This window comes from Pelecanus crispus, chromosome 31, assembly GCF_030463565.1.
Source record: "Pelecanus crispus isolate bPelCri1 chromosome 31, bPelCri1.pri, whole genome shotgun sequence".
Taxonomy (NCBI): Eukaryota; Metazoa; Chordata; class Aves; order Pelecaniformes; family Pelecanidae; genus Pelecanus; species Pelecanus crispus.
Genome location: NC_134673.1, coordinates 1177211 through 1203773, shown reverse-complemented (window position 1 = coordinate 1203773; position 26563 = coordinate 1177211). Strand labels below are relative to the sequence as shown.

Sequence of the window (26563 nt, the reverse complement as noted above, 5' to 3'; positions counted from 1 at the left end):
AGCTTGGCGCGCAGGAAGACGCCCACGAGTTTTTATGCTATACTGTTGATGCCATGCAGAGAGCTTGCCTGAGTGGAAGCAGCCAGTAAGCACATGCAAATTACCTTTTCAATGTTCCTGAGCCCTTTGGACTCCTTGATGTACTCCCACCAAGGAAACCCTGCGCCCAGGGTTTTCTGACCAAGAAAACTCTTGGAAGAGATAACTCTCTGCCTTACCATTTGTTTCCAGCTTGGACAGCTCTTCTCAAGGAACTACCATCATCCAGAAAATATTTGGGGGCTTTCTAAGATCAAGAGGTAATTTTTAAAAGTATTACTATTCTTAGAATGATCTGTGGCTCTTCGTTTGTGGTAAACAGCTTCTAGTACACCGCAGTATGTCCAGTGTGTCTAAAGTGGTATGTGTTGGTTGGTGAAATGGGCAGAAGCAGTCTCCTTCCCAACCTGATAAGCATTTCTCTTTGCCTTCCAGTAACGTGCTTGAGTTGCAAAGCCGTTTCCAACACCTACGAGGCATTCCTTGATATTCCTTTGGATATCAAGGTAAGATGTTTGGAAATTGTGGTGCAAAATGTTTCCAGGTCCCCACAGGGGCCTAGTTTATCTCCAGTAAACTCTGCTGACTTCAGCCTGTGGGCTGTGACCTCACAAGAGCTTGGTGGTGGATGGGGAGGGAACTGGACTTGTGTGCTCCTTCTGGGGAAGCCCTGTAAATGGTCTCCCTGTGCTGGGTGCTGGGTGTCAGCTGAGCAAAGAGTAAGGATGGTACCAACAGCCATGATGAACCTGTCATAGCACCCTGCTTTGGACTCCCTCAATACACGTCTGATTGCTGGATGGATGGGGTTGATTGCTTGTGTTATTTCTGACCATGTGTATAAATATAAAAATATGATGAGTTCACATGATACACTGTGATGTGATGAGGCAGTGGAGTTTTACTGGAGACTTCGGTACTGTTCATGCTATAGTAAAACAAACAAAAGGACAGCCCAGCCCTGGGAAGAAGGACTTTGCTTCTGTGAAGCTTAGAGCTGTCCTTGAAGGAGAAAGGCTAGCCCAGGTCAACCAAGATAATGCCAGCATCCCAGCCCCTCTGACACATCGTTGAAACCCTCCCAGTGTCGTCTGGCATCAGATCAGTAACTCTAGCAAGACTGACTCCAGGGACAGCTGGGTCAATAGTCAAGCCTCTTCCCCTCGGCAAAGTTAAATGTGTAAGATTTACTCAAGCTTAACAGAAATCATATTTTTTGTCACTTCAACTCTTCTCTTCCTCTCACCAAATAGGAAGAGCTCATGCAGAAAGGAAGAAAAAGAAAATTAAACTTATTCCACAGAGTTTACCCTTAGGATTTGGAACCTTCCAGAAATGGAGATTCCCATCTTACTGGTTTTTTTCCTTGGTCTGGTTTGTGACTGTTACTGAGAACCATAATCGTTATGCTGTTGCTGGCTGACTGCCATCTCCAGTCCTCCATGGACATCTTCTGGGCCACTTCTCCCACCTGACAGCTTGTTCCCCCTCCCAGCTTTCAGAATGGGTGGGCAGAAGACTGTTTCTGCAGTGACTGCACAGAAGAGTTCTAGAACTCCAGTTTTCTGGCCTGTGGAGAATGTAATCTCTAGGCAGGGATTGGAGATATGGTTGGTATTTAGCAATATGGAAACTTCTCCACTGCAGCACAGTTGGAAATACCACTTTTGGCTTTAAGCTGAGAGCTGGATATGAAAAAAATGCGAAGCTGCTATCCTAACCGAGTGTTTCTATCACTAACCTGTGTTGCTAATGAAGTTTACCAATTCTTGTGCCATCTCATGGTAATCCTTCATCATCATCATGTGATGATGCTACACTGGCCACACCGCTGAGTTCTCCACAGATCCTCTCTTTACATTTCTGTAGTTTCTGGCATCTTACAATTACATCCTTTCCTCCCCTCTGAAAATCTCATTCAGCACCAGGAAGCAAAACAATGTTTACGCCTGCTCCTCTCATCTGATTGCTGTTTGGTGTTACAGTTGTAAACAGGACTTTAACATTGCGTGTTGCTTAGCAGATGCTATCAGAGTAGGAAACCCAAGTTACCTAGCTGACGGTGAGAGGGCTCATTCTTCCTCCTCCGTCATGGTGCAGGGATCCCTCTATCACACCAGGAAGCATGAAAGCCTCAACCACTCAGCTGCTGTTGGATCCACTTCAAAAACTTTTTGAGTAAGTTGATGTTTTATACCCTCCAGCTTGGAGGTTTGGTCTATGCCATTTCCATAAAGTAGTGGACTCTGAGGAAACTGCTAGACAAAAGATAATGGCTGCAGCAGACAGCAATCTGCAGGTGATAATGGCTGCATCATGGCTGTTGCGTCAAGAGAGGCTTTGGAAGGTACTCAATTTATCGTTGTAAGTCCGGTCGCGTTCAGTGCACTGAACTATCACGATTACGGATTCACAAATAACGTAGGCACCTTTCATCTAGTCGTGCTGCATGAACTATCACGGCCACACTTAAAACGTCTGGTCACGTTCAATGACCACTATCACACTAGACCAATAAATCAAAGCAATTTATTAAAGCAACAGACACACAGGTTCTTTGGATTACTGGTCATAAATTCACTGACTGCAAGGCACATACAAATGCCAAAGTTTAGAATAACACAGATGCATCAAAAGACATAAAAGTGACTCTATAGAGGTTTCTAAGTTTCCCGGGGAGGCACTTGGTATAACCAAGTGTTGGATTCTTACCCAAAGGCGTCCCGATGGGGGGGAAGAGAGGCTCAGCCCATCGACTGATCCCAGAGGTCAGAATAGTACACGATGTTATCTTCCCTAACATCTTTCTCTTAGGCCAATTTATAGTATTTTTACACATCAGGTGGAGCTTGAGGGACTCTAGTCATACATACTTTTGTTACGATTGGTGTAAAACTTTCTCGCTTCGTTTTAAAGGTACAGGCTCAGAAAAATTCAGAGCGCAGGTTCAGTGAGGAGGGGTCTCACCTTGGAAGCGGGTAGGTTTTGGGATGGGAGTGTGTTCTAGTATTATAATGATATTGTAATGAGTAAAGTTTACTAAAGGACAGCATTTTTGTCAACATCATGATAGTTTGTTGACTCAGGGTATCAATTATGCAGTTTATCGGTGCCATGGTCCTCTTCTGAGTCCCTTATCATAGGGCTTGGCCGTGATGTCTCCACACCACTCCACCCCCTGGGCAGTTCCTCTTAGAATCAGCACACCAGGCTGCCCTGGGTTGCGACATCCAAGATTACAGGCTTAGGGAACTTCCTGTGGAATCAATTCCAGCTGCATACCACCTGGGCAGCTTCTTCAATTCTGTGTTTTTTCTTGAAATCGTAAATCTAAGTCTAATGTCCAAGTCACCTCCAGCAATCACTCCACATAATCCACCCCGTGACTATAGTCACTCAAGCTTCACGATATTTGGAATGTATTGGGTGCATCACATATGTTTTTGTAGTGAGGATCGTCGAGTATATACACATCTTGTGGGGATACTAGATGAGACAAATGTTTCATCATAATCCAAAGCTTAAAAGCAATGTTTAAAATAAGACACGATACAGCAAGTATTAGTAAAACAACTACAGGGTGAAGCATCCTATTTAGAACTCCTGTTGCGGTTGGTGACCATCCGAATAGAGTGTCCCACCAGTGGTGTTCTCCGTCTTTCTTTACTCTTTCCAAGACATGGTATATCTCCTCAGCATCATGATGAACAGTGATGAGAGTTCTGTGTCCATTTCTTCGGCTGTGTTTTAGCAGTTGGTCCAGGTCATCGTGTTGCAACAGTTTCCTCACCAATGTGAGATTCATTCCAATAGGAGTAGGTAGTAAATCTTGATACAATGTATAGTTAGATCGTAGCAGTTCATAAGACATAACAGGAGCTGAATAATTGAAGTCACATCCTACAATTTTAGTGAAGTTACAAACACAAATATTTCAGTAATTGCTCGTATCTACAATAATGTCATCTACTAATAAGAAATCACAGAGGGTTCTCATACAAACACATCCTTTCCCAATATATACTAGTACGGTTTCAGGGGCTTCATTGGGTTGTATTTCAAAATGACAAGCATTTCATTCAGTGTCAAGACAAATGTCTTGAGCCTTGATAGTATTACTCTCACAAATGAATCCTTGCTGTTCTCATACAATGCATGCATTGACATCAACAGTTTGCCATTTGTTCCCATTTCGTTGGGCCTATACCCTATGCTCTAAAGGATAGAGTGTGGTACCATTGTGATTCAACCCTAACGCGATGCTTGGGTATATGGTGTATACCGAAGCATCATGTATTGTTAAAACAAAAGCGGTGACTTTGTTGTCAGTAGGGTTATAAGTGAAATTAACTGGATACCACCAGGACTGGAATTTTCTCTCAAATTCATTTGCATTATCCCAAATGACTTTTCGGATTTCAGTGGGCAAGGTGCCTTCCTCACCTTCCCGTATTATTGCAGCTACTATAGATTGCATCCACTGTTGAGCTTGGATACAACTAAGAGCTAGAGAAACATTATTTTGGGCAGTGCCAAGTGCATCTGCAATCATTGACAAAATCAACGATCATAATATACGATGGGTTCAGCAATACGCCAGGGCATCCACTTCAGTCGGAGTCTTCTTTGAGATTCCTGTGAACACAAAAAGAAACAAAGCATGCTCGGTTGTATTTAACTGGCAGGGTTAAAAAGAGGGTGAGATCCACCAGGTGCTAATCCAGTGTACTTTTCCAGAACAATCTTTAGCTTCCCATGCATAGGGGTTTTTAGGGGTAGTTAATACCATTGGTACCATTCCAATCTGAGGCATTTTCACTAGTACAGGTTGTCCAGAGTAAAATTCTGTAGAAGGTCCCTCTGGTTTGGTATGAACTCTCTGGGTAATTGTATTAGCAGATGCACAAAAGGCTTTCATTTTGGGGCAACTATCTCCACTCCATTGGTTATTTAACTGGTAGGTGGCATCATACAACCGCAAATGCCACCCAGGCTTACGGGTGTTTGCGAAACGCTTAACCAATCCATTGGTGCGCTACACAATGCCATTCGCTTGAGGATAGTAGGGGGTGTGAAATACCCACCGAACCCCTTCTTCCTTGGCCCAGTCTTGTACCACCGTAGCTGTAAAGTGTGAGCCATTATCACTTTGAATCTCTTCTGGTAGGGGAAGTGTACTGAACCATCTTTTAAGGCCTTTCACAGTGTTTTCCCCAGTAGCTGATGGGAAGTCAGCAGCCATGGTGAGACCAGATATAATTTCTACTCCCACCAGGACATATCTTTTCCCACCTGAAGGTCACAATGGGCCGATATAGTCAATCTGCCAAGAGTGCCACAAAGTCTTCCTGTCCCGAATGTGCAGGGGCGGCGCTTTACTCGGATGGTCTTTGTTAAGTCATAAACGGCACTGCGAACAGGCAGTTACTACTTGTTCACATAGTTTAACTGATACGGGCCATCCTCGGGCTATCACTTCCTGATATAAGTCAGCCCGTCCGGTGTGACCACGCTTAACATGCAGCCATTCAAGTAAACGCTCCCATTCTCGGTTATCATTTACAACATCAATCTGTCGCAGCCGCGTAAGGCTGTCTACCTGTTGATTGAACTGAGCAGAGATAGAATTTGATTGATCATGTCCTTTTACCCATCCAACATGTAGCATTCGCTGCTCTCCTATCTCTAACAATTGCTTCCAGCTGTCGGTTTGCCAGACTGGAACCCTGTTCACTTGCCAATCATTTGCTGCCCAGTGACCTATCCATTCAGTAGCTCCTTTAAAGACAGCATATGAGTCAGTGTAGATGTGGCTGGCACCCTGTGGTGTGGCTAATAGAACTGCTCTAAGTTCCCCTACCTGTGCACTACCTTCACCTGTTTCAATCAATTTTCCTCCTGTTGCTACTTCTAGTGCTACAGCTTTGTATTCCCACTTATTGTTCTTCCTATGGGATGATGCATCAGTAAACCATACTCCTGTAAGATCACCACCTTCCTTTAAAGGGGGTGCTTCCCAAATTGGGGATGGTTTGTTTGGTGGGGCTTGGAACAAGAGAGTACTATCTATGTATTTTTGCAGTTTAGATATTTTAATGTTGCCCTCAGTAATTGGCGTAATTTCATTAATGCCCTCTAGATAGGCATACCACTTACGAACTGTGGGCTTCTGGGCAATGCCGGCAGGTGGTATTGTTCCCTTACGGACTATATCCAAGAGGCGGAAAGGTCCTCGAATGACCATATTCTGTTTTCTCCTTATTTGTTCTGTCTGCTTCACTGCTCGCACCAGGGACAGCAAACCCTTCTCAAGATCTGAATATCTCCTTTCAGTATCATTAAAAGAGTGGGAGCTAAATTCCAGTGGTCTTTCCGGTCCCTCTGGCCCCCTTTGCCACAGGTTACAATGGGAACCATGTTCACTGAACCCCCATTCCACATGGATAGGGTCAGTTGGATGTATAGGACCACGTTGCTGGAATATCCTCAGTTCTTTTATTAACAATTCTAATGCACTTGTATGCTGTTCGGTCCATTCCCAGGATTTTCCCTTTCTTAATAAATTGTACAGGGGATGTGCAATAATAGCAAAGCCGGGAATATGTTTGCGCCAGTAACTTAAAGCGTCTAGGACTTGTTGTAATTCTTTTACGCTAGATGGCTTTTGTCCATGCTGTATTGTTTCTAGGGTGTCCGGAGGAAGAGAAGCGGCTCCTTTAACCCACCAGACTCCCAGGAATTTAACTTCCTGTGCAGGTCCCTGGCACTTTGAGTCTGGGATTTCCAGTCCTAAGTCGAGCAGTGCTCCCCGAATGTTTTCCATTGAGTCTCTTACACTGTCTTGGCTCTTCCCCCCTATCAAGATGTCGTCAATATACTGATATACGGTACTATCGGATGAGATAGGAATCTCTGCTAAGATCTTAGCCAGAGCATTGTGAGCAATAGTGGGGGAATGTTTATATCCTTGCAGCAGCCTGTTAAAGGTGTATTGGATCCCTTTCCATGTGAAAGCAAACTGTGCTTTATCCTGTTCAAGGAGAGGAATCATAAAGAACATATCTTTAACATCTAAAGCAGCCATCCAAGGATGGGCAGCTCCTTGTATCAGTGTTACTATTTCTGCTAGGTTTGGGACTGCGGCAGTCAAAGGGGCAGTATTGGCATTTAACTGTCAGTAATCCACTGTAAAATGCCATTGCCCGGTTGGTTTTTTTACTGGCCACACCGGGGAATTGTAAGGCGAGTGAGTCCTTTTAATAATGCCTCTTTTTCAATCTCACTATGCCTGATTCCTTTTCATTTCTCGTGAAACTCCACACAGTTCCATCAGGGAGTCTCCACATATGTCCACGTAATATATCAAATCCTAAAATGTTAGTATATGAGGCACCAACTAACACCTCTGCTCTGGTTAATCTTTGTTCCTCTGACAGCCGGAGTGAAATCTTTGCAGTAGCGCATTCCTTTTCCACACCATTAATTCCGGCAAATTTAACCCTATGTCGGCCAGGTCTTATGTCCAGGGTTTGTGCTGTTTCATTTGTGATTACTGACATTTGGGCCCTGGTGTCAATGAGAAAATCTACTAATATTTTTCGGGGTCCAACAGGAATAGCAATAATAAGATCAGCATATTCATTTGAGAGCCACTGAATTGCTAATACCCGCCGGGCAGGGTGGCTCACTGCTCTCCCTGGGGATGGAAGTTTTTTTGCTGGGATCTCCCCTCATCAATCAAGCTTCGTGCAGGGGGGACACTTTCTTTATGGGTTGGAGGTTTCCCAGTTGGGCAATTCTCCCAGGCTGAGTTATTCCTTTTACCCAGAGATTGGATCAATGTACGGAGGTCCTCTGTAGAGGTGCCACGCAAAAATTGTCAGGGTATACCCAAATCTAGGGCTTTGCACCACAGCTCACCTCGTTCTTTATTAGGTTTGAACCTCCCATTAAATTTAGGATTCTGTGCGTGGACTTGGCTGACTCGCTGGGCATGATCTGGGGGCTTTATACTGGATGAACTAATCCAGCCCATTCGGCATCCGTATTTATCTATGTCTTGTAAGAATTCATTCCAGGTGGGTATGGGGGTGTGTTGATTTCGTCTACGGCCGCGACTACTATCTCTATAATCTGCTTGCATGCGATCTTGGGTATTCGCTACAAACATTTTAAGACAATCAGGGAGACCACGAATAAGAGGAGTTAATCGTGCCGGGTCGATGGGGGCTGGCATCGGAGATTTCCTTAACTTATCTCTTTCATATATTGCTTGTATGCAGGCTGCTTTCTGTACTGCTGCAGCCCGATCAGAATAGCCTGTGGCTTTAATCTCCAGGGGTTCCCCTCTCTCCTGAGGATCTATGCCACCAGCCCAGTATGCAGCCCGTGCAGTTAAGGAATGATTATGCCCCCCCGGTGTGGTAGTTAAAAATACTCCTGGTCCCCAAAAGCCTCCTGCTTCTTCTTCACTTAACATAATCCGATCTCCTCCTTCAAGAGAAACTCGACACACATACTCAACTTCCGATTCTCCTGACCACCTGGAGAATTTCTCCTGTATTTGCATCAGCTCTGCTGGTGACCATGGGATTGTCCGCACAGTAGTGCGGGTTTCATCATCATCACCAACAGTGGTCTCAGTTTTAACCAAAGCATCAGAGGCGCTGCGGAAGATCTTGGTGTTGCCCATGGCTGTCCTGACTGATGCCTGCAGCTCGTACCTCGTGCCCATGTCACACAGACGATTTGGGGGGCAGCAGGTCTCTCTCATGGCTCCCTGGGAAAGAGGGAAAAGCAAATCCTATCACTCCCCTTTGTGGTCTGTCCCCAGGGTGACCGAGTGGAGACATACCGGGAGCTGGAGAGGATCTTGCAGGGAGATGATGGCTGTTTGACAAGCGGTGTTGTGAACCGCCTAATAGCAGAGGCATCCAGTGACATGCGAGCAGCCCAGGTGAGCTTGTCCTCTTTCAAGGCCACCAAAGCAGCCTGCCTCTGCCCCTGGTTTGGGGGGAAATACAGAGTGGCGCAGAGATGTTCTTCGGTTATTCAGACCCAGCGGAGGTCCTAAAGGAAGAGATTCTGGGGACTGGTCATTACAGGGAATTTGGCGAGGGGATGCAGAGAGCTGTGCAGACACGCTGACTTGGAGCTGTTTCTAACTGAATGAGAGCTGGGTTCAAGCTCAAGGTTATTTCTCCTGCCTTGAGGAAGAGCCGTGGGAACCCACCAGCCCCACGGAGAGGTCCCAGGGGGGTTTCGAGTCTGCGACAATTTGTTCCAGTTGGTCAGTTAAGCGCCCCTTAATTGTACCTGCATTGCTTCAGCTGAATTCCTGCCTGGCACAGGGTCCAACCAACACCTCCCTGTCACTGCCTGTGTGTCCTTGTCGTTAGGGGTCAAGAATGTCAGTGTCCAGAGGGGAACATTTATACCTCTCATAGACATCTGTGCTCTGGTAGGACAGACCATGCTTTTGTAATCAGTGTCTCTCCACTCCTCAGAGAGGGACAATTGGTGATTATTTCAGTCAGCTAAAAAGTCTATTCCCCAAGGGTGATTCTGCTGCCTTTCAGGAGCTGTCAGCCCTAGAGCCCCTGGGACATCTCCAGGGAGCCCAGAAGGGGGGCAGAGAAAGCAATGCCTTGGGCTGGTCCTCTGCTCATAGGAGGGAGCTCATAGAAAGCAGGCAGTGCTTGTGAAAGACAGCTCTGCCCAGGAGCAGCTCCCCTGCAAAGCGCAGCAGGGCTGAGGGCAGTGCCTGCAGGCAGTGAGGGGAGAGGAGCGAGGCAGAGCAGTTAGTGGGAGGACAGCTGAGCTCTCAGTGCGGGAGAAATCTTCACAGGTCTTTACATGGTAGGTCACTGGCTGCAGGACAGTGCACATGAGTATCCTGGAGGGCTCTCCAAAATCTGGTACATCCAAAGCATCTGTCAGAACAACCCTCACAGTTTATCCAGTTTGTAGGAAGACGTGCTGCTGAGCAAGGCTTCCCTGCTGCATCAACAGAGGGTCAGGACATGATGGCTGCCCTCTTCTGGGTACAGTGCAGGGCTGTGAAGCTGGGTGTACATCCAGGGGTGCCCAGGACTGTCCTTGCAAGCAGGGTCCTCACATGCCAGGGAGCTGTGTGCCCCTTTGCCTCTCAGGACTCACAAGGTTTCCCTTGCAGTGCAGCAGAAATGCCAAGGATTTCTGCCTTAAAACAATCCTCAGGTGTTGGGGGGCAATGAGGACAAAAAAACCAAATCAAAACCCCAAAGCTCTGCTCTGCAGTTGGGTGATTTGGCAGCCACAATGCTGAAAACCTTTTTGATATCGTGCGTGGATTTGCTCTGAGATCACCCTGTGTTCCTGTTTACTTTTTGCTGTAGGGCAGGACTGACTCCTCCAAAGTCAACAGCAGAGCCCCCTGCTCCCAGTGACACCCTTAGCTGGCCCCAAACAAAGCTCATGAAAGGGACCTGCCAGAGGTATTCCTGAAAATGGAAGCAGCAGATTGGGGGATTTCTATGAGAAACAGAGTAGGTTTTGCTCAGAGAAATGTCCCTTAACTTCTCAATACCTTTTCTTCCATGGATAGTCATCCATACCCAGAAGCAGCCAGTGTCTAATAGCAACTCCATGACGCAGTTCTTCTTCCTGGCATTCACAGAGATGCGGGAGCACTTCTGGCTCTTCATGGGCATCTACCTGGCTGCCTTCCTGGGCAACGGCTTCTTCATCACTTCCATAGCTTATGACCACTGCCTCCACACCCACATGTACCTCTTCCTCCTCAACCTCTCTTTCTTCAACCTGGGCTCTGTCTCTACCACTCAAAAATTCATGGCCAATTCCTTCTGGGACACCAGGGTCATCTCCTTCTTAGGATGTGCTGCCCAGGTCTTTTTCTTTTTGATGTCAGCAGAACTGTATCTTCTCACCATCATGGCCTATGACTGCTACATTGCCATCTGCAAACCCCTGCACTATGGGACCCTCCTGGGCAGCAGAGCTTGTGCCAAAATGGCAGCAGCTGCCTGGGGCAGTGGTTTCCTCCATGCCCTGCTTCATACTGCCAATATATTTTCACTACCACTCTGCCAAGGCAATGCCATTGTATTGGGTCTGGCTGAGATGGAGTTAATCTTCCCCACAGCAACCCTCGTAGTGCTGTGCTTTGCATTGGTAGCTAGAAAGGTGTTGATAACACACCAGTGTTTTGGCTACTGCTGAGCAGTGCTCACACAACAACAAGGTTGTCTCTCCAACATTTCCCCCCCTCCCATGAGTAGGCTGGGGGTGGACAAGATCTTGCGAGGGGACATAGCCAGGACAGTAGACCCAAACTGACCAAAGGGATATTCCATGTCATATGATGTCAGCTCAGCAATAAAAGCTAAGAGAAAGGGGGGTGGGGGGGGGTGGGGGGTGGGTGGCATTTGTTATTTATGTTTGTCTTCTGGCTATGCATACCAAAGCCCTGCTTCCCAGGAAGTAGCTGGACATCACCTGCTGATGGGAAGCAGAGAATAAAATCTCTGTTTTCTTTTTTTTTTTGCTTCCACACTTGGCCTTTGCTTTTGCTGTTTTATTAAACTGCCTTTATCTGGACCCATGAGGGGTTTTTAATCTCATTTTCCCACCTGTCCTGCTGAGGAAGAGAGTGATAGAGCTGGCATCCAGCCAAGGTCAACCCACCACAACCGTAAACCAGTTCTTCTGTGAAATACCCCAGATCCTCAAGCTCTCCTGCTCCAACTCCTGCCTCAGGAAAGCTGGGCTTCTTGTGGTTGGTGTCTTTTTGGACTTTGTGTGTTTTGTTTTCATTCTTTTCTCCTATGTGCAGATGATCAGGCCTGTGCTGAGGATCCCTTCTGAGCAGGGATGGCAGAAAGACTTTTCCATATGCCTTCCTCACCTGGCTGTGGTGTTCCTGTTTGTCAGCACTGGCATGTTTGTCTATCTGAAGCCCCCCTCAATCTCCTTGCCATAGCTGGAGCTGGTGATGGCTGTTCTGTACTCAGTGGTATCTCCAATGTTGAACCCCCTCATCTACAGCTTGAGGAACAAGGACCTCAAGGATGCCATTAGGAAAATTGTTTCCTGGATGTTTTTCAGTGGTGATAAACTTCTCATCTCTTCTTCACAAATTAATCCCAGAGTATCTCATCTCAGGCCTATGCTATGGGGGTTTTAGTGATCATGTTCATCCTTAGGATTATCATCATCATTATTCTTCTCATCATCATTGTCATAGTTGCGATCATTATAATTTTGTGGTAATTTGTGGTTATTCTGTTCCTACACAAATGTTTAGACTTAATTCATTTCTACTGAGGATTGGACCTGTTCTTTCTCACTTGGAGTCCATATAAATGTACATCTGACACTGGGTCAGAGGTGGCTGTCATATAACATCTCTAATATAGTGTGACCTCCTCAGTGCATTGCCCGAAGGTTGGGCTCTTCTTCCAAAGTTGGTGCCAAGAATAGACGTAAGCAACTGCTCCCCAAAAGGGCCTGTTTCTTCATTGATTAAGGAGTGAAGAGCTCAGTGACACGTTATGACTTGTTATGCACCAAAGGCTGGATTTAAGACTAACCCATCAATGTCTACTTACAATGGAGATAGTGAGCAGTCACCAATGTACGTACCCAGGGCTTTCCCATGCAGAGGATGGCCTTAAGGAAGTTTAGGTTGAATCCTTAAGGAAGTTTAGAATCGTTTAGGTTGGAAAAGACCTTTAACATCATCAAGTCCAACCGTCAACCCAACACCACCATGCCAACTAAACCATGTCCCAAAGTGCCATGTCTACACATTTTTTGAACACCTCCAGGGATGGTGACTCCACCACTTTGCAGCCACTCTTCCCCAAGCCTGTAGTGTTGCGTGGGGTTGTTGTGACCGGAGTGCAGGACCCGGCACTTGGCCTTGTTGAAACTCATACAATTGACTTCAGCCCATCAGTCCAGCCTGTCCTCAACCCTCTGCAGGGCCATCCTACCCTCCAGCAGATTGACACTTCCAACCAGTTTCATGTCATCTGCAAACTTACTGAGGGTGCACTCAATCCCCTCATCCAGATCATTGAGAAAGATATTAAACAAGACTGGCACCAAAACTGAGCCCTGGGGAACACCACTTGTGACTGGTTGCCAGCTGGATTTAACTCTGTTCACCACAACTCTCTGGGCTCGGCCATCCATCCAGTTTTTTACCCAGCGAAGAGTACACCTGCCTAAGCCATGAGCCACCAGCTTCTCTAGGAGAGTCAAAGGCTTTACTAAAGCCCGGATAGGTCTGGAGCTGCATGGAGACCCCAGGGATCTCCATGGACAGCATGTGCCTGGGGCAGGCAGTGACTAGAGACCCACAAAGTAAGAGATCACCCGAGGTGGAGTCACTCAAAGCAAAAGTGCTAAATCCAGGCATCTGCAGGGAAACAAGGACCCTGCTGTCCCAGAGGAGGAAGTGGGTACCCAGCAGGCACAAGGAAAGGAGGCAGGAGAGTCACTCACGTCACCCTCAGTCACAACTGAACATCTGTTCTCCTTCGAAATGCATCATAGTCCTTTCAGGCACCTGCCACATCCACAGAGCCCCAGGGTGGGGTTTCACAGCAGCGATCCCCACCCAGTTCCCAAAGGCCAGCAGGGAGCACAAGGAGAGGGCCAGGAATGACCAGGAAAATCAGAGGAGGGGTGGGGAGAGATCACATGGGAGCTGACCTAGGTGAGAAATTGCATTGGAGAAAATGCCCATGTTCAGCTAATTCAAAACTGTTTCCAGACCATGGATACCCTGCTCACAATGCAGAGCCAGAAGTTCTTGCTGTCCTGGTGCTTCACCAGGCCTGGGAAATGGCTGAAGGACTGGTGCCTCTCCCACTACCCATCGCTTTGTGCCATCCTCCCTCATGAAGAAAGATATCAAGATGGAGGCTGGAACCCCATGTCAAGGCTTGCACTGATTGAAGCATGACCCTACAGCTGTGTGAGTTTGCTGCTGTCCCTCAGCCCCTATGACTAGTACATGTCCTTGAGACAGCCTCCCCCCACCTCGTGTGCTGGCTCTTACCCCCAAAACTCATTCCCAGTCCTGGCCAGTCCAGGGGAGGGCTGATCTTTGAAATGTGACCAGCTCCATCTATACTGGTGGAGCATCCAGCCCTTCCCAGGCTCACACATTCCCAGACCCTGGCAGACCCTGGAGCAGGGCTGTCTGCAAGCTCTTGGTCACCAAGATCCGTTGTGCAGACCATGACAGGGGGATGTTTTCTCACCCCTGGATGGACCCTGCACCGTGTGATGCCTGCACCAGTTGGCTGTGGGACCACAGGTAGGGGAGCGGGGCTGTACAGGTGCAGGGATGAGGATGTGAACACAAGCCACAAGGTTCCTGGAAGCTCCCACACTGCCAGGACATCCCAAAATTTCCCTCAACCGCTGGCCAGACCGGGCTGTTCCCCCAGTCACTGCAATGACTCTGGGTTGGAAGCATAGGGTGGGCTCCACAACCCCCAGCTCTGCCAGCAGAACTTCTGAAGCCAGAGGAGCTCTCGATGGTCAGGAGAAGACTCACTGCTGCTCACAAGTTTGGGAGTCTCTTGGGGGCTGCAGCCATTGGTACCGCCTGCCAGGAATCCCAAGACACCATGGCAAGCATTGGTTCCTTGCACCACAGCTCACAGTGTCTGCCCTCCTGTGTGATTCTCCTCTCTCAGGAGCACCACTGGGTGTGAAGGGGAGCTGCTGGAGCTCTTCTCTGCTGACCCCCATGGCCTTTGGCTTTGCCTTGGTGCCAGCTCACAACTGCTACCACAATCCTTCTGCAGTCTCTGTCTCTGCTTGGAGCTGGCCACCATGGTGTGCCTGTGTGGCCCCAAGGATCCCAGAAAGACTGTGCTTGGAGAGAAGGTTGTGACTGTCCTCGGTCTGAGGAGGGCTGATGATCTGGCTGGGGATCGTGATGGAAAGGAAAGGACGAGAGACCTGTATTGGGTTTGAGTGGCAAGGTTTCGGTAGTGGCGGGGGCTACAGGATTGGCTTCTGTGAGAAGCTACTAGATGCTCCCCCTGCATCCAATAGAGCCAATGACAGCCATTGATGGTCCATCCAAGAGGGACCCACTGCGTGCCAAGGCTGAGCCAATCAGAAATGGGCGGGGGGGGTGGGGGGGTGGGGTGGGAAACCTGTTCAACTGCAGCTAGAGTGAGGAGTTAGGATATGTGAGAGGAACAACTCTGCAGACACCAAGGTCAGTGAAGAAGGAGGTACTCCAGGTGCCAGAGCAGAGATTCCCCTGCAGCCCATGGTGAAGAGCATGGTGAAGCAGGCTGTGCCCCTGCAGCCCATGGAGGTCCACAGTGGAGCAGATATCCACCTGCAGCCTGTGTGCTCTGCACACCAGAGCAGGTGGATGCCCAAAGGAGGTTGTGACCCTGTGGGAAGCCCATGCTGGAGCAGGGTCCTGGCAGAACCTGTGAAGCTGTGGCAAGAGGAGCCCACGCTGGAGCAGGCTAGCTGGCAGGACTTGTGACTCTGCAGGGGACCCACGCTGGAGCAGTTCATGAAGGACTGCAACCTGTGGGAAGGACCCACATTGGAGAAGTTCATGGAGAACTGTCCCCTGTGGGAGGGACCTGATGCTGGAGCAGGGGAAGAGTGTGAGGAGTCCTCCCCCTGGGGAGGAAGGAGCGACAGAGACAAGTTGTGATGAAGTGACCGTAACCCCATTCCCTATCCCCCTGTGCCGCTGGCAGGGAGGAGGTAGAGAAATCTGGAGGGAAGTTGAGGCCGGGAAGAAGGGAGGGGTGGGGGAAAGGTGGGGTTTTTTAAGATTTAGCTTTTATTTTCTCATTTCCCTACTCTGATTTGATTGGCAATAAATGAAATTAATTTTTCCCCTAGTTGAGTCTGTTTTGCCTGTGACAATAATTGGTGAGTGATCTCCCTGTCCTTATCTCAGGAGCCTTTTGTTATATTTTCTCTCTCCTGTCCAGCTGAGGGGGGAAGTGATAGAGTGGCTCTGGTGTGCACCTGGTGTTCAGCAAGGGTCAGCCCACCACAAGAGTGCAAGGACAGGAAGCAGGAAAGGAAATTTAAAATGAGGTTAAGGAAAGGAAAATTATAGAGATATATTTCTATAATCATGAGAGTGGGTCAGCACTAGTTCAGGGGCCCAAAGATTTTCGAAACTCACCTGGAGAAAGCACTAAACAACCAGATGTAACTCTGAAGTTCTCCATGATCAAAGCATATCATGGTACTGGAGACCTCCAGACGTCCCTTCCAACTCAAATCCTCAAGGAGGAAGGGGATGGACACAGCATCTGGGGTAGGGGACACTGCTGTGTATTGAGGAATTCCTGGCATTTGTAATCCCTGGTCCACCCTTTCCTCAGAGTTACACAGTAAGAGAGGTCACCCACAAAAGGAGGCTCTGCTCCATGGGCACCAGGAGTCCAGCCAGTGCAGGGAAATGGCAGAAAAGTTCTCAGAAATGCTACCAGGCATTACACCATCACAGAATAGTTGGGGTTAGAAAGGGTGTCTGGAGATCAGCTAGTCCTCCTTTTAATCCTAACCCATAAACTCTCAGTTGGCTTCTCATCCATCCCCAGGCAGATGGCCAGGCCCTTCAGCTGCTCTCTGACATAAAGGGCAACTCCCCCTCCTTGACTTCCCATCCTGTCCTGAAAAAGCTCATATCACTCTGTTGCAATACTCCAGTTGTGGGAGCCATCCCACCATGTCTCCACGATACCAGTAAGATTGTAGTCCTGCAACTACCTATAGATCTCTAACTCACCGTGTTGATTCCTCACCCTGTGTGCATTAGTGTACAGGCACTTTAGCATGTTCAGTACCTGCAGGGAGTTTGGGGAATTTCTCCATCGTGGGGCCTTGAAGGCACTTCTTGCTGAAGAAGAAGATTACAAAGAGCACTTTACAAAAAAAGATTTTTGAATTTCATGGGTATATTTTACTACTTTTCAGTTCAGAGGGGAGCTGATAGCAGCATTCTTCAATTGATATTGATCCAGTGTGCCTCCAAAGGAGTTTGGGACCGGCAGGAGATGCATTCCCTTGAGGTCTGAGACAGTAGGAACAACCTTGCTCCTTCCCTCCCAACCCTGCCATTTCTCTCATCAAACTCCCGTGTGCCTGCCTTACAGAACTGGCTGCACACAGGCAAAGAAGGGTTTTTCTTAATTTGCAGTTGCAAAGTCCAGGTTTTCCTTCTAGAAATGAGAACTGTAGTTCTGACACCAGGCCTGAACCCCTCTGATGGGCACAGGAGGTCCTGGGGTAGAAGAGAGTGGGTGTTTTCTACCCCACCAGACCCAAGTCTGGAGGCCACCAGTGGTATGAGGAAATGGAGGCCACTCACTCTCTTTTTCATACCATTGGCCCCACTGAGTGCCTTACCAGTCCCACTACCCAGTGGGAACCCAGCACAATCTCCTGGTCCTGCGGCACCTCACCAACTGGTGCCACTCTCCAGCCTCCCTTCCCAGTGACACAGAGTAAGAAGAGCCCAGGCTTCAGGCCCTGAACTGAGGAGATCCATTTTATTAAAGAGATGCTATTAGGAAGCCCAGCTCTGACACAGTGCTAGACACATTTACAGAAGGCCTCTGGCTCAGACAGATTATGTTCTTTCCTCTGGAGAAGAGTGGTGATTCCAAAAACTTGTTTACAAAGATAATGTTCAAACAGAGAAGAAAAGCAAATCACCAAGCCTGGCCTGAGACAAACTGGGAATTGCCTGTGAAGAGAAAAGGACAGCTTATTCCTGCTGCAACAGCAGACAGTGGATCAGTCTCTGTAGCGCATCTTTGAGCTCCTGGTTCCTCATGCTGTAGATGAGGGGGTTCACCGCTGGAGGCACCACCGCGTACAGAACAGCCACCACCAGATTCAGAGCTGGAGATGAGATGGAGTGGGGCTTCAGGTAGGCAAACATGGCAGAGCTGGCAAACAGAGAGACCACGGCCAGGTGAGGGAGGCACGTGCAAAAGGCTTTGTGCCGTCCCTGCGCAGAAGGGATCTTCAGCACAGCCATGAAGATCTGCACATAGGACAGAACAATGAAAACAAAACACCCACAAGCTACACAAAGACTAACCACAGTAAACCCAGCTTTCCTGACATAGGAGTCTGAGCAGGAGAGCTTGAGGAGCTGGGGGATTTCACAGAAGAACTGATCCACAGCATTGCCTTGGCAGAATGGAATTGAAAATGTGCTTCCAGTGTGCAGCACCGCATTGAGGAAACCACCACCCCAGGCAGCTCCTGCCATTTTGACGCAAGCTCGGCTGTCCATGAGGGTTACATAGTGCAGGGGTTTGCAGATGGCTACATAGCGGTCATAGGCCATGACAGTAAGAAGATAATATTCTGAAGAAACAAAGAAGAGAAACCAAAAGACCTGGGTAGCACATCCACAGTAAGAAATATCCCTCATATCCCAGAGGGAATTGGCCATAGATTTGGGGACGGTGGTGGAGATGGAGCCCAGGTCAAGGAGGGAGAGGTTGAGGAGGAAGAAGTACATGGGGGTGTGGAGGCGGTGGTCGCAGGCTATGGCAGTGATGATGAGGCCGTTGCCCAGGAGGGCAGCCAGGTAGATGCCCAGGAAGAGCCAGAAGTGCAGGAGCTGCAGCTCCCGCGTGTCTGCAAATGCCAGGAGGAGGAACTCAGTGATGGAGCTGCTGTTGGACATCTGCTGCCTCAGGGCATCAGGGCCTGTTTAAGAGGGAAAAGACCTCTTAAGTGAGAAGTTTTGAGAGACATTTCAAGGGAAAACCCTAAAAGCTTCTGATGAAAATGGAGCATAGGCGCCTAATTCCCATGAAGACATCTCCAGAGTCATTGTCAGAACAGAAGCTGATGTGCACCCCCACCCAAGTGCCAGAGAGCAAGAGCACCATGTATATGTGTAGAAACAAGGAAGAATATCACAAAACTCTTACCAGATAAAGCAAAGAAAGACAGATGGGCATGTAGTGAAGCCTTCTCCTTACTCACCTGTACTCACCACCTCACAGACAGTGACATTCCAGGGCAGGTGTTTTAGCCACGTTGTTGTGTACCACACTGGAGGATGCATGCGCCTCTCCTCCTCTGGAGGTCCAGCTGCCGAGGAAGTGTCTCATGCCCTGGACCTCATGGCCTTGGGGGCATAGGCTCTGCTGAGTGGGAGGGGATACCAGCGGGTAGCTCTGGGGAAGGCATCTGCAGTGCAGGGGATGGCAGGTACATGCTTGAATCACGCAGCTCCTATGGTGTTTCTGCTAGTAGTTGCCTCTCCTTCCCTGTCCATGTCTCTGCTGCCTGGACCTGTCCCTGCTGGGATCTGTTTCCCTGTCCTCACATCTGTGCCCTGTCATCATTCACAGACCCCATCCCACCCTCTGTGTGCTCAGCTCTGCCCTGAAGACACCTCCTGGCAGCAGGGCACTGCCCAGGGACATCTCTGTGTGTGCAGGGGCTAAGTAGCAGCTCAGACAAGTCCTAACAAGAGCTGGGGTCTCCCTGCCCTCTCCAGAACAGAAGTAAGTAAGAAAGAAAATTTTTACAATGAAGGTGGTGAAGCACTGGAGGGGGTTGCCCAGAGAGGTAGTGGAGGCCCCATCCCTAGAAAAATTCAAGGTCAGGTTGGATGGGGCTCTGAGCAACCCGATCTGGTTAAAGCTGTCCCTGCTCACTGCAGGGGGGTTGGGCTAGATGACCTCTAAAGGTCCCTTCTGACCCAAAGCATTCTATGATTCTGTGATTCTATGAAGTAAGTTCCTACCTCCCACTACCCACCCAGACAACCAAGAGGAGAAAACTCAAAGCACAGACACCTGCCCTTTCAAGTCAATGCTGCCTTGGTGTCCTTCTTCAAAAGGACCCTCAGAAATGTCCTGGGGGTGATGTGGAGCTGTGAGCAGCCCTGACCCATGCAGCACCCTCTCAACAGCAGAATGACCCTGCCCTGCGGGGAGTCGCTCCTTCCACCCACAGCTTCTCCCCACAGTGCAGTGGGGAGTTCCCCAGGCAGGCTGAGTGCTGAGCCTGGCAAGCGGCAGAGTCCCTGTCCCAGCACACCCCTTCCTGGGGTGCAGGGACCCTGCTCTGAAGGACAGCCCTGGGCATACACCTTGCCTCTCTGCCCTGCAGCTGCCCCTGGAAGAAGGGACATGTCCCTCTGAGGGTGCAGCAGGGGAGTCCTGCTCCGCAGCACGTCCTTCTCCACACAAAAGAAACCCTGATCCCCATCCTGCCAGATCCTGACAGAGATGTGGGGATGTGCCAGCTCTAGGAGTATCCTCCTAAATACTCAAGTACTTTGCCTTGCAGCCAGAGACTTACTGTGTTAAGGGCTGTGAAGATTTCTCCTCCAGTGAGCTCTCAGTGTCCTCCCACTCCTCACTGCCTTTAACCTCTCTCTTGTTTCTCTCCTCTGCCCTTGGTGCCTGCAGGCAGTGCCCTCAGCCCTGCTGCGCTTTGCAGGGGAGCTGCTCCTGAGCAGAGCTGTCTCTCTGCAGCGCTGCCCGCTTGCTATGAGCTCCCCCCATCCCAGGAGCCCAGCCCAGCTCAGCAGCAGAGGACCAGCCCAAGGCATTGCTTTCTCTGCCCCCCTCTGGCCTCTCCCCAGGTGTCCCTTGGGCTCCAGGGCTGACAGAACCTGAAAGGAAGAAGGGTCATCCCTGGGGAATGTACTTTGGAGCCATCAAAAGCAATCAGTAATGGTCCCTCTCTAAGCAGTGGAGAGGGACTGATTCCTGCAGCAGAAATTGTCCTACCAGAGTGTGGTTGTCTGTGAAAGGTGTAAATGTTCCCCTCTGGACATCACCATTCCTGTCCCATAACAAAAGGACAGATAGACAGGGACAGGGAATGGTTGGCTTCCCCTGTGCTGGGCAGTGGTTCAGCTGAGGCAAAGCAGGCATCTCATCCCCAGCTGGAAGATGCAGGATTCAGTTTCCTTCCATGCACCCCAGACACCCACAGGAGCTGGGTTTCCTCTTGCTTCAGTTCTGGGGTGCACAAAAGTGTTGTCTGCAGGGGAGCTCCTGCTCTGAGCCCCTGGTCTTTATTCTGTGGGCACTCAGTTGCTCACCCACAGACAGGGTGATGACTGAGGGGCCAGGATGGTCCAAATGTTTGCAAGATCTGATGAAAAATCTCTGAGAATACCCACATCCTTCCTGAGCATCAGCTGAGGTCCGGGGCGGAAGGGGGATTTCCTTGGCCATCCTAAATGACACCAGACCTGTATGTTTAGGGCACCTGAATGCACCTTGTCACATATATCTCTGGAGCATGCAGAGCTCTTGAGCTGACCAAACAGAGGAGTGCACCAGAAGGTGATCCGGGCCTGTCTCTATCTACTGCATTTACTAAAGCACCAGCCACTGCAAAGCTAAGACACCTCCACATCCCTACACTGAGGAGATCTTATTTATTTTCATGTATTCAACTGCTTGTAAAAACAGCCTCCAGTGCCATACCAGGCACCCCGAGTGCCAAATACAACTCCACTCAGCAGGCAAACACAGCATAGGGCCTCCAGGAAAACCGTGCCCTGTTGGAGCTTATGTGGGATAGACACACCAGGGCCTCACAAAGAGGTCTGGTGCCTGTGTGCCATCACCTGAATGCCAACACCATGGCAGAGATGCAAGGCCCATCTTTGGTGGTCCTGTAGGACTGGGGGGTAGGTCACAACAGGGTGCCCAACTCTGTACTTGTGTTCTCCACCCTTGACCATTCTCCTCTCTCTGAACCTCTACTCACCTGCATGATAATATAGAGAGGGAAGATGATGATAATGTCCATCCACAAAGGCTGTCCATCCCCCAAAGACATTCTCTGTAGCATCCTGTCTGTCCTAGCATTTGTCTTGTAAATTAAACAGCTGTCCACCTTGCCTGGTCTCTCGAAGGACCCTTCTATTGTGGGGTTGCTGAGGGTCGAAGAACAACTGGTGCCAATCGCTACCACAACTGTGCACCGGCGGCAATATCGCACCAACCGAGACTCCCTGATTCCCATCCGTAACCTGATTCGTCGACTGGAGAGCCAGGGAGTGATCAGCAAGACTCGCTCACCCTTTAACAGTCCCACATGGCCAGTGCGAAAGTCTAATGGGGAGTGGAGACTAGCAGTGGACTATCGTGGCCTGAACGAAGTTACACCGCCGCTGAGTGCTGCCGTGCCAGACATGCTAGAACTTCAATACGAACTGGAGTCAAAGGCAGCCAAGTGGTGTGCCACCATTGACGTCGCTAAGGCATTTTTCTCCATCCCTTTGGCAGCAGAGTGCAGGCCCGAGCTTGCTTTTACCTGGAGGGGTGTTCAGTACACCTGGAACCGACTGCCCCAGGGGTGGAAGCACAGCCCCACCGTTTGCCATGGACTGATCCAGACAGCACTGGAACAGAGTGAAGCTCCAGAACATCTGCAGTGCATTGATGTCATCATTGTGTGGGGCAATACAGCAGAAGAAGGTTTTGAGAAGGGAAAGAAAATAGTCCAAATCCTTCTGAAGGCCGGTTTTGCCATCAAACAGAGTAAGGTCAAGGGACCTGCACAGGAGATCCAGTTTTTAGGAATAAAATGGCAAGATGGACGTCGTCAGATCCCAATGGAGGTGATCAACAAAACAACAGCTATGTCCCCACCAACTAGCAAAAAGGAAACACAAGCTCTCTTAGGCGCTGTGGGTTTTTGGAGAATGCATATTCCAAATTACAGCCAGATCGTAAGCCCTCTCTATCAAGTGACCCGGAAGAAGAACGATTTCCAATGGGGCCCTGAGCAACAACAAGCCTTCGAACAAATTAAACGGGAGGTAGTTCATGCAGTAGCCCTTGGGCCAGCCCGGGCAGGGCAGGATATTAAAAATGTGCTCTACACCGCAGCCGGGGAGAATGGCCCTACCTGGAGCCTCTGGCAGAAAGCACCAGGGGAGACTCGAGGCCGACCCCGAGGGTTTTGGAGTCGGGCATACAGAGGATCCAAAGCCCGCTATACTCCAACTGAGAAAGAGATATTGGCAGCGTATGAAGGGGTTTGAGCTGCTTGGGAAGTGGTTGGTACTGAAGCACAGCTCCTGCTGGCACCCTGACTGCTGGTGCTGGGCTGGATGTTCAAAGGCAGGGTGCCCTCTACGCATCATGCAACTGATGCTACGTGGAGTAAGTGGGTGGCACTAATCACACAACAGGCTCGAATAGGAAACCCCAGTCCCCCAGGAATCTTGGAAGTGATCATGGACTGGGCAGAAGGAAAAAAACTTAGAATATCACTAGAGGAGGAGGTGACACGTGCTGAAGAGGCCCCACTGTATAATAAATTGCCAGAAAATGAGAAGCAATATGCCCTGTTCACTGATGGGTCCTGTCGTCTTGTGGGAAAGCATCGGAGGTGGAAAGCTGCTGTATGGAGTCCTACACGAGAAGTTGCAGAAACTGCTGAAGGGGAAGGGGAGTCGAGTCAGTTTGCAGAGGTGAAAGCCATCCAGCTGGCTTTAGATATTGCTGAACGAGAAAAGTGGCTGGTCCTTTATCTCTGTACTGACTCATGGATGGTGGCAAATGCCCTGTGGGGGTGGCTGCAGCAATGGAAGCAGAGCAACTGGCACTGGCAGCGCAGAGGCAAACCCATCTGGGCTGCCGCATTGTGGCAAGATATTGCTGCCCGGGTAGAGAACCTGGTTGTAAAAGTACGTCACGTAGATGCTCATGTACCCAAGAGTCGGGCCACTGAAGAACATCAAAACAACCAGCAGGTGGGTCAGTCTGCTAAGACTGAAGTGGCTCAGGTGGATCTGGACTGGCAACATAAGGGTGAATTATTTATAGCTGGGTGGGCCCACGACGCCTCAGGCCATCAAGGAAGGGATGCAACATATGGATGGGCTCATGATCGAGGGGTGGACTTAACTATGGACAGTATTGCACAGGTTATTCATGAATGTGAAACGTGCGCTGCAATCAAGCAAGCCAAGCGGTTCAAGCCCCTCGGGTATAGTGAACGATGGCTAAAATATAAATATGGGGAGGCCTGGCAGATTGATTCTATCACACTCCCACAAACCCGCCAAGGCAAGCGCTATGTGCTCACCATGGTGGAAGCAACCACCGGATGGCTGGAAACATATCCCGTGCCCCGTGCCACCGCCCGGAACACCATCCTGGGCCTTGAAAAGCAAGTCCTGTGGCGACACGGCACCCCAGAAAGAATCGAGTCAGACAACGGGACTCATTTCCGAAACAACCTCCTAGACACCTGGGCCAAAGAGCACGGCACTGAGTGGGTGTATCACATCCCCTGTCATGCACCAGCCTCCGGGAAAATCGAGCGATACAATGGGCTGTTAAAGACTACCCTGAGAGCAATGGGTGGTGGGACATTCAAACATTGGGATACGCATTTAGCGAAAGCCACCTGGTTAGTCAACACCAGGGGATCTGCCAATCGAGCTGGCCCTGCCCAATCAAAACTTCTACGTACTGTAGAAGGAGATAAAGTCCCTGTAGTGCACATGAAAAATATGTTGGGGAAGACAGTCTGGGTTGCTTCCCCCTCTGGCAAAGGCAAACCCATTCGTCGGATTGCTTTTGCTCAAGGACCTGGGTGCACTTGGTGGGTGATGCGGGAGGATGGGGAAGTCCAATGTGTACCTCAAGGGGAGTTGATTTGGGGTGAAAATAGCCAATGAACTGAATTGTATGATATTAATTGCTATATAATACTATATAGAATCATAGAATCATAGAATCGTGTAGGTTGGAAAAGACCTTTAAGGTCATCCAATCCAACCTTTAACCTACACTACCAAGCCCACCTAAACCAATCAAGGGTAGACTAGACTAAACCATATCCCGAAGTGCCACATCTACCCAGTTTTTGAACACTTCCAGGGATGGTGACTCCACCACCTCTCTGGGCAGCCTGTTCCAATGCTTGACCACCCTTTCCGTAAAGAAATTTTTCCTAATTTCCAGCCTAAACCTCCCCTGGCGCAGCTTGAGCCCATTTTCTTTCGTCCTATCGCTAGCTACTTGGGAGAAGAGACCAACACCCACCTCCCTAGAACCTCCTTTCAGGGAGTTGTAGAGAGTGATAAGGTCTCCCCTCAGCCTTCTCTTCTCCAGGCTAAACAATACCAGTTCCCTCAGCCGCTCCTCATAAGACTTGTTCTCCAGACCCTTCACCAGCCTTGTTGCCTGTCTCTGAACACGCTCCAGCACCTCAATGTCTTTCTTGTATTGAGGGGCCTAAAACTGGACACAGGATTCCAGGTGCAGCCTCACCAGTGCCGAGTACAGGGGGACAATCACCTCCCTGCTCCTGCTGGCCACAGCATTCCTGATACAAGCCAGGATGCTCTTGGCCGCCTTGGCCACCTGGCCACACTGCTGGCTCATGTTCAGCCGCCTGTCGACCAACACCCTTGGGTCCTTTTCCGCCAGGCAGCTTTCCAGCCACTCTGCCCCAAGCCTGTACCCTTGCATGGGCTTGTTGTGACCCAAGTGCAGGACCCGGCACTTGGCCTTGTTGAACCTCATACAGTTGGCCACGGCCCATCAATCCAGCCTGTCCTCAACCCTCTGCAGGGCCATCCTACCCTCCAGCAGATCGACACTCCCGCCCACTTTGGTGTCATCTGCAAACTTACTGAGGGCACACTCGATCCCCTCATCCAGATCATTGATAAAGATATTGAACAAGGCTGGCCCCAAAACAGAGCCCTGAGGAACACCGCTCGTGACTGGTCGCCAACTGGACTTAACACCATTTACCACAACTCTCTGGGCTCGGCCACCCAACCAGTTCTTAACCCAGTGAAGAGTATGCCTGTCCAAGCCGTGAGCTGCCATCTTCCCGAGGAGGATATTATGCAAGACGGTGTCAAAGGCTTTGCAAAAGTCCAGGTAGATGACATCCACAGCCTTTCCATCATCTACCAGGCGGGTCAGCAGGTCATAGAAGGAGATCAGCTTGGTCAAGCAGGACCTGCCTTTTGTGAACCCATGCTGGCTGGGTCTGATCCCCTGGTTGACCTGTACTTGCCTGTGGAGTTCGCTCAATATGAACCTCTCCATAATCTTCCCCGGCACTGAGGTCAGGCTGACAGGCCTGTAGTTCCCCGGGTCCTCCTTCCGGCCCTTCTTGTAGATGGGCGTCACATTGGCAAGCCTCCCGTCATCAGGGACCTCCCCTGTTAACCAGGATTGCTGATAGATGATGGAGAGTGGCTTGGCGAGCTCCTCTGCCAGCTCCCTCAGTACTCTCAGGTGGATCCCATCTGGCCCCATAGACTTGTGAGCATCCAGGTGGCGTAGCAGGTCAATAACTGGTTCCTCCTGGATTATAGGGGCTCCATTCTGGTCCCCATCCCCATCCTCTAGCTCAGGGGCCTGAGTACCCTGGGGATGACCGGTCTGGCTGTTGAACACAGAGCTCTGCACTTTTATGGTTGCTGTATGCCATACCAATGGTGTTACAGTAAGAATCACCCAGATTAATGCAG

At 49.6% G+C, this 26563-nt stretch overlaps 1 protein-coding gene and 1 pseudogene across 1 annotated transcript; both read right to left on the bottom strand.

The window, feature by feature from the left end:
- Positions 1-3442: 3442 nt before the first annotated feature.
- The window catches only part of LOC142596361 (uncharacterized), a 488757-nt pseudogene continuing 465636 nt past the window's right edge, over positions 3443-26563 (bottom strand).
- Positions 17822-18757, bottom strand: LOC104024667 (olfactory receptor 14C36). The gene has a single exon (XM_009493806.2). The coding sequence runs from the start codon at positions 18755-18757 to the stop codon at positions 17822-17824; it is 936 nt and encodes a 311-aa protein (XP_009492081.2).

Excerpts from the sequence above, each read along its gene's own strand:
- LOC104024667 (XM_009493806.2), bottom strand. The coding sequence starts at position 18,757 with ATGTCCAACAGCAGCTCCATCACTGAGTTCCTCCTCCTGGCATTTGCA.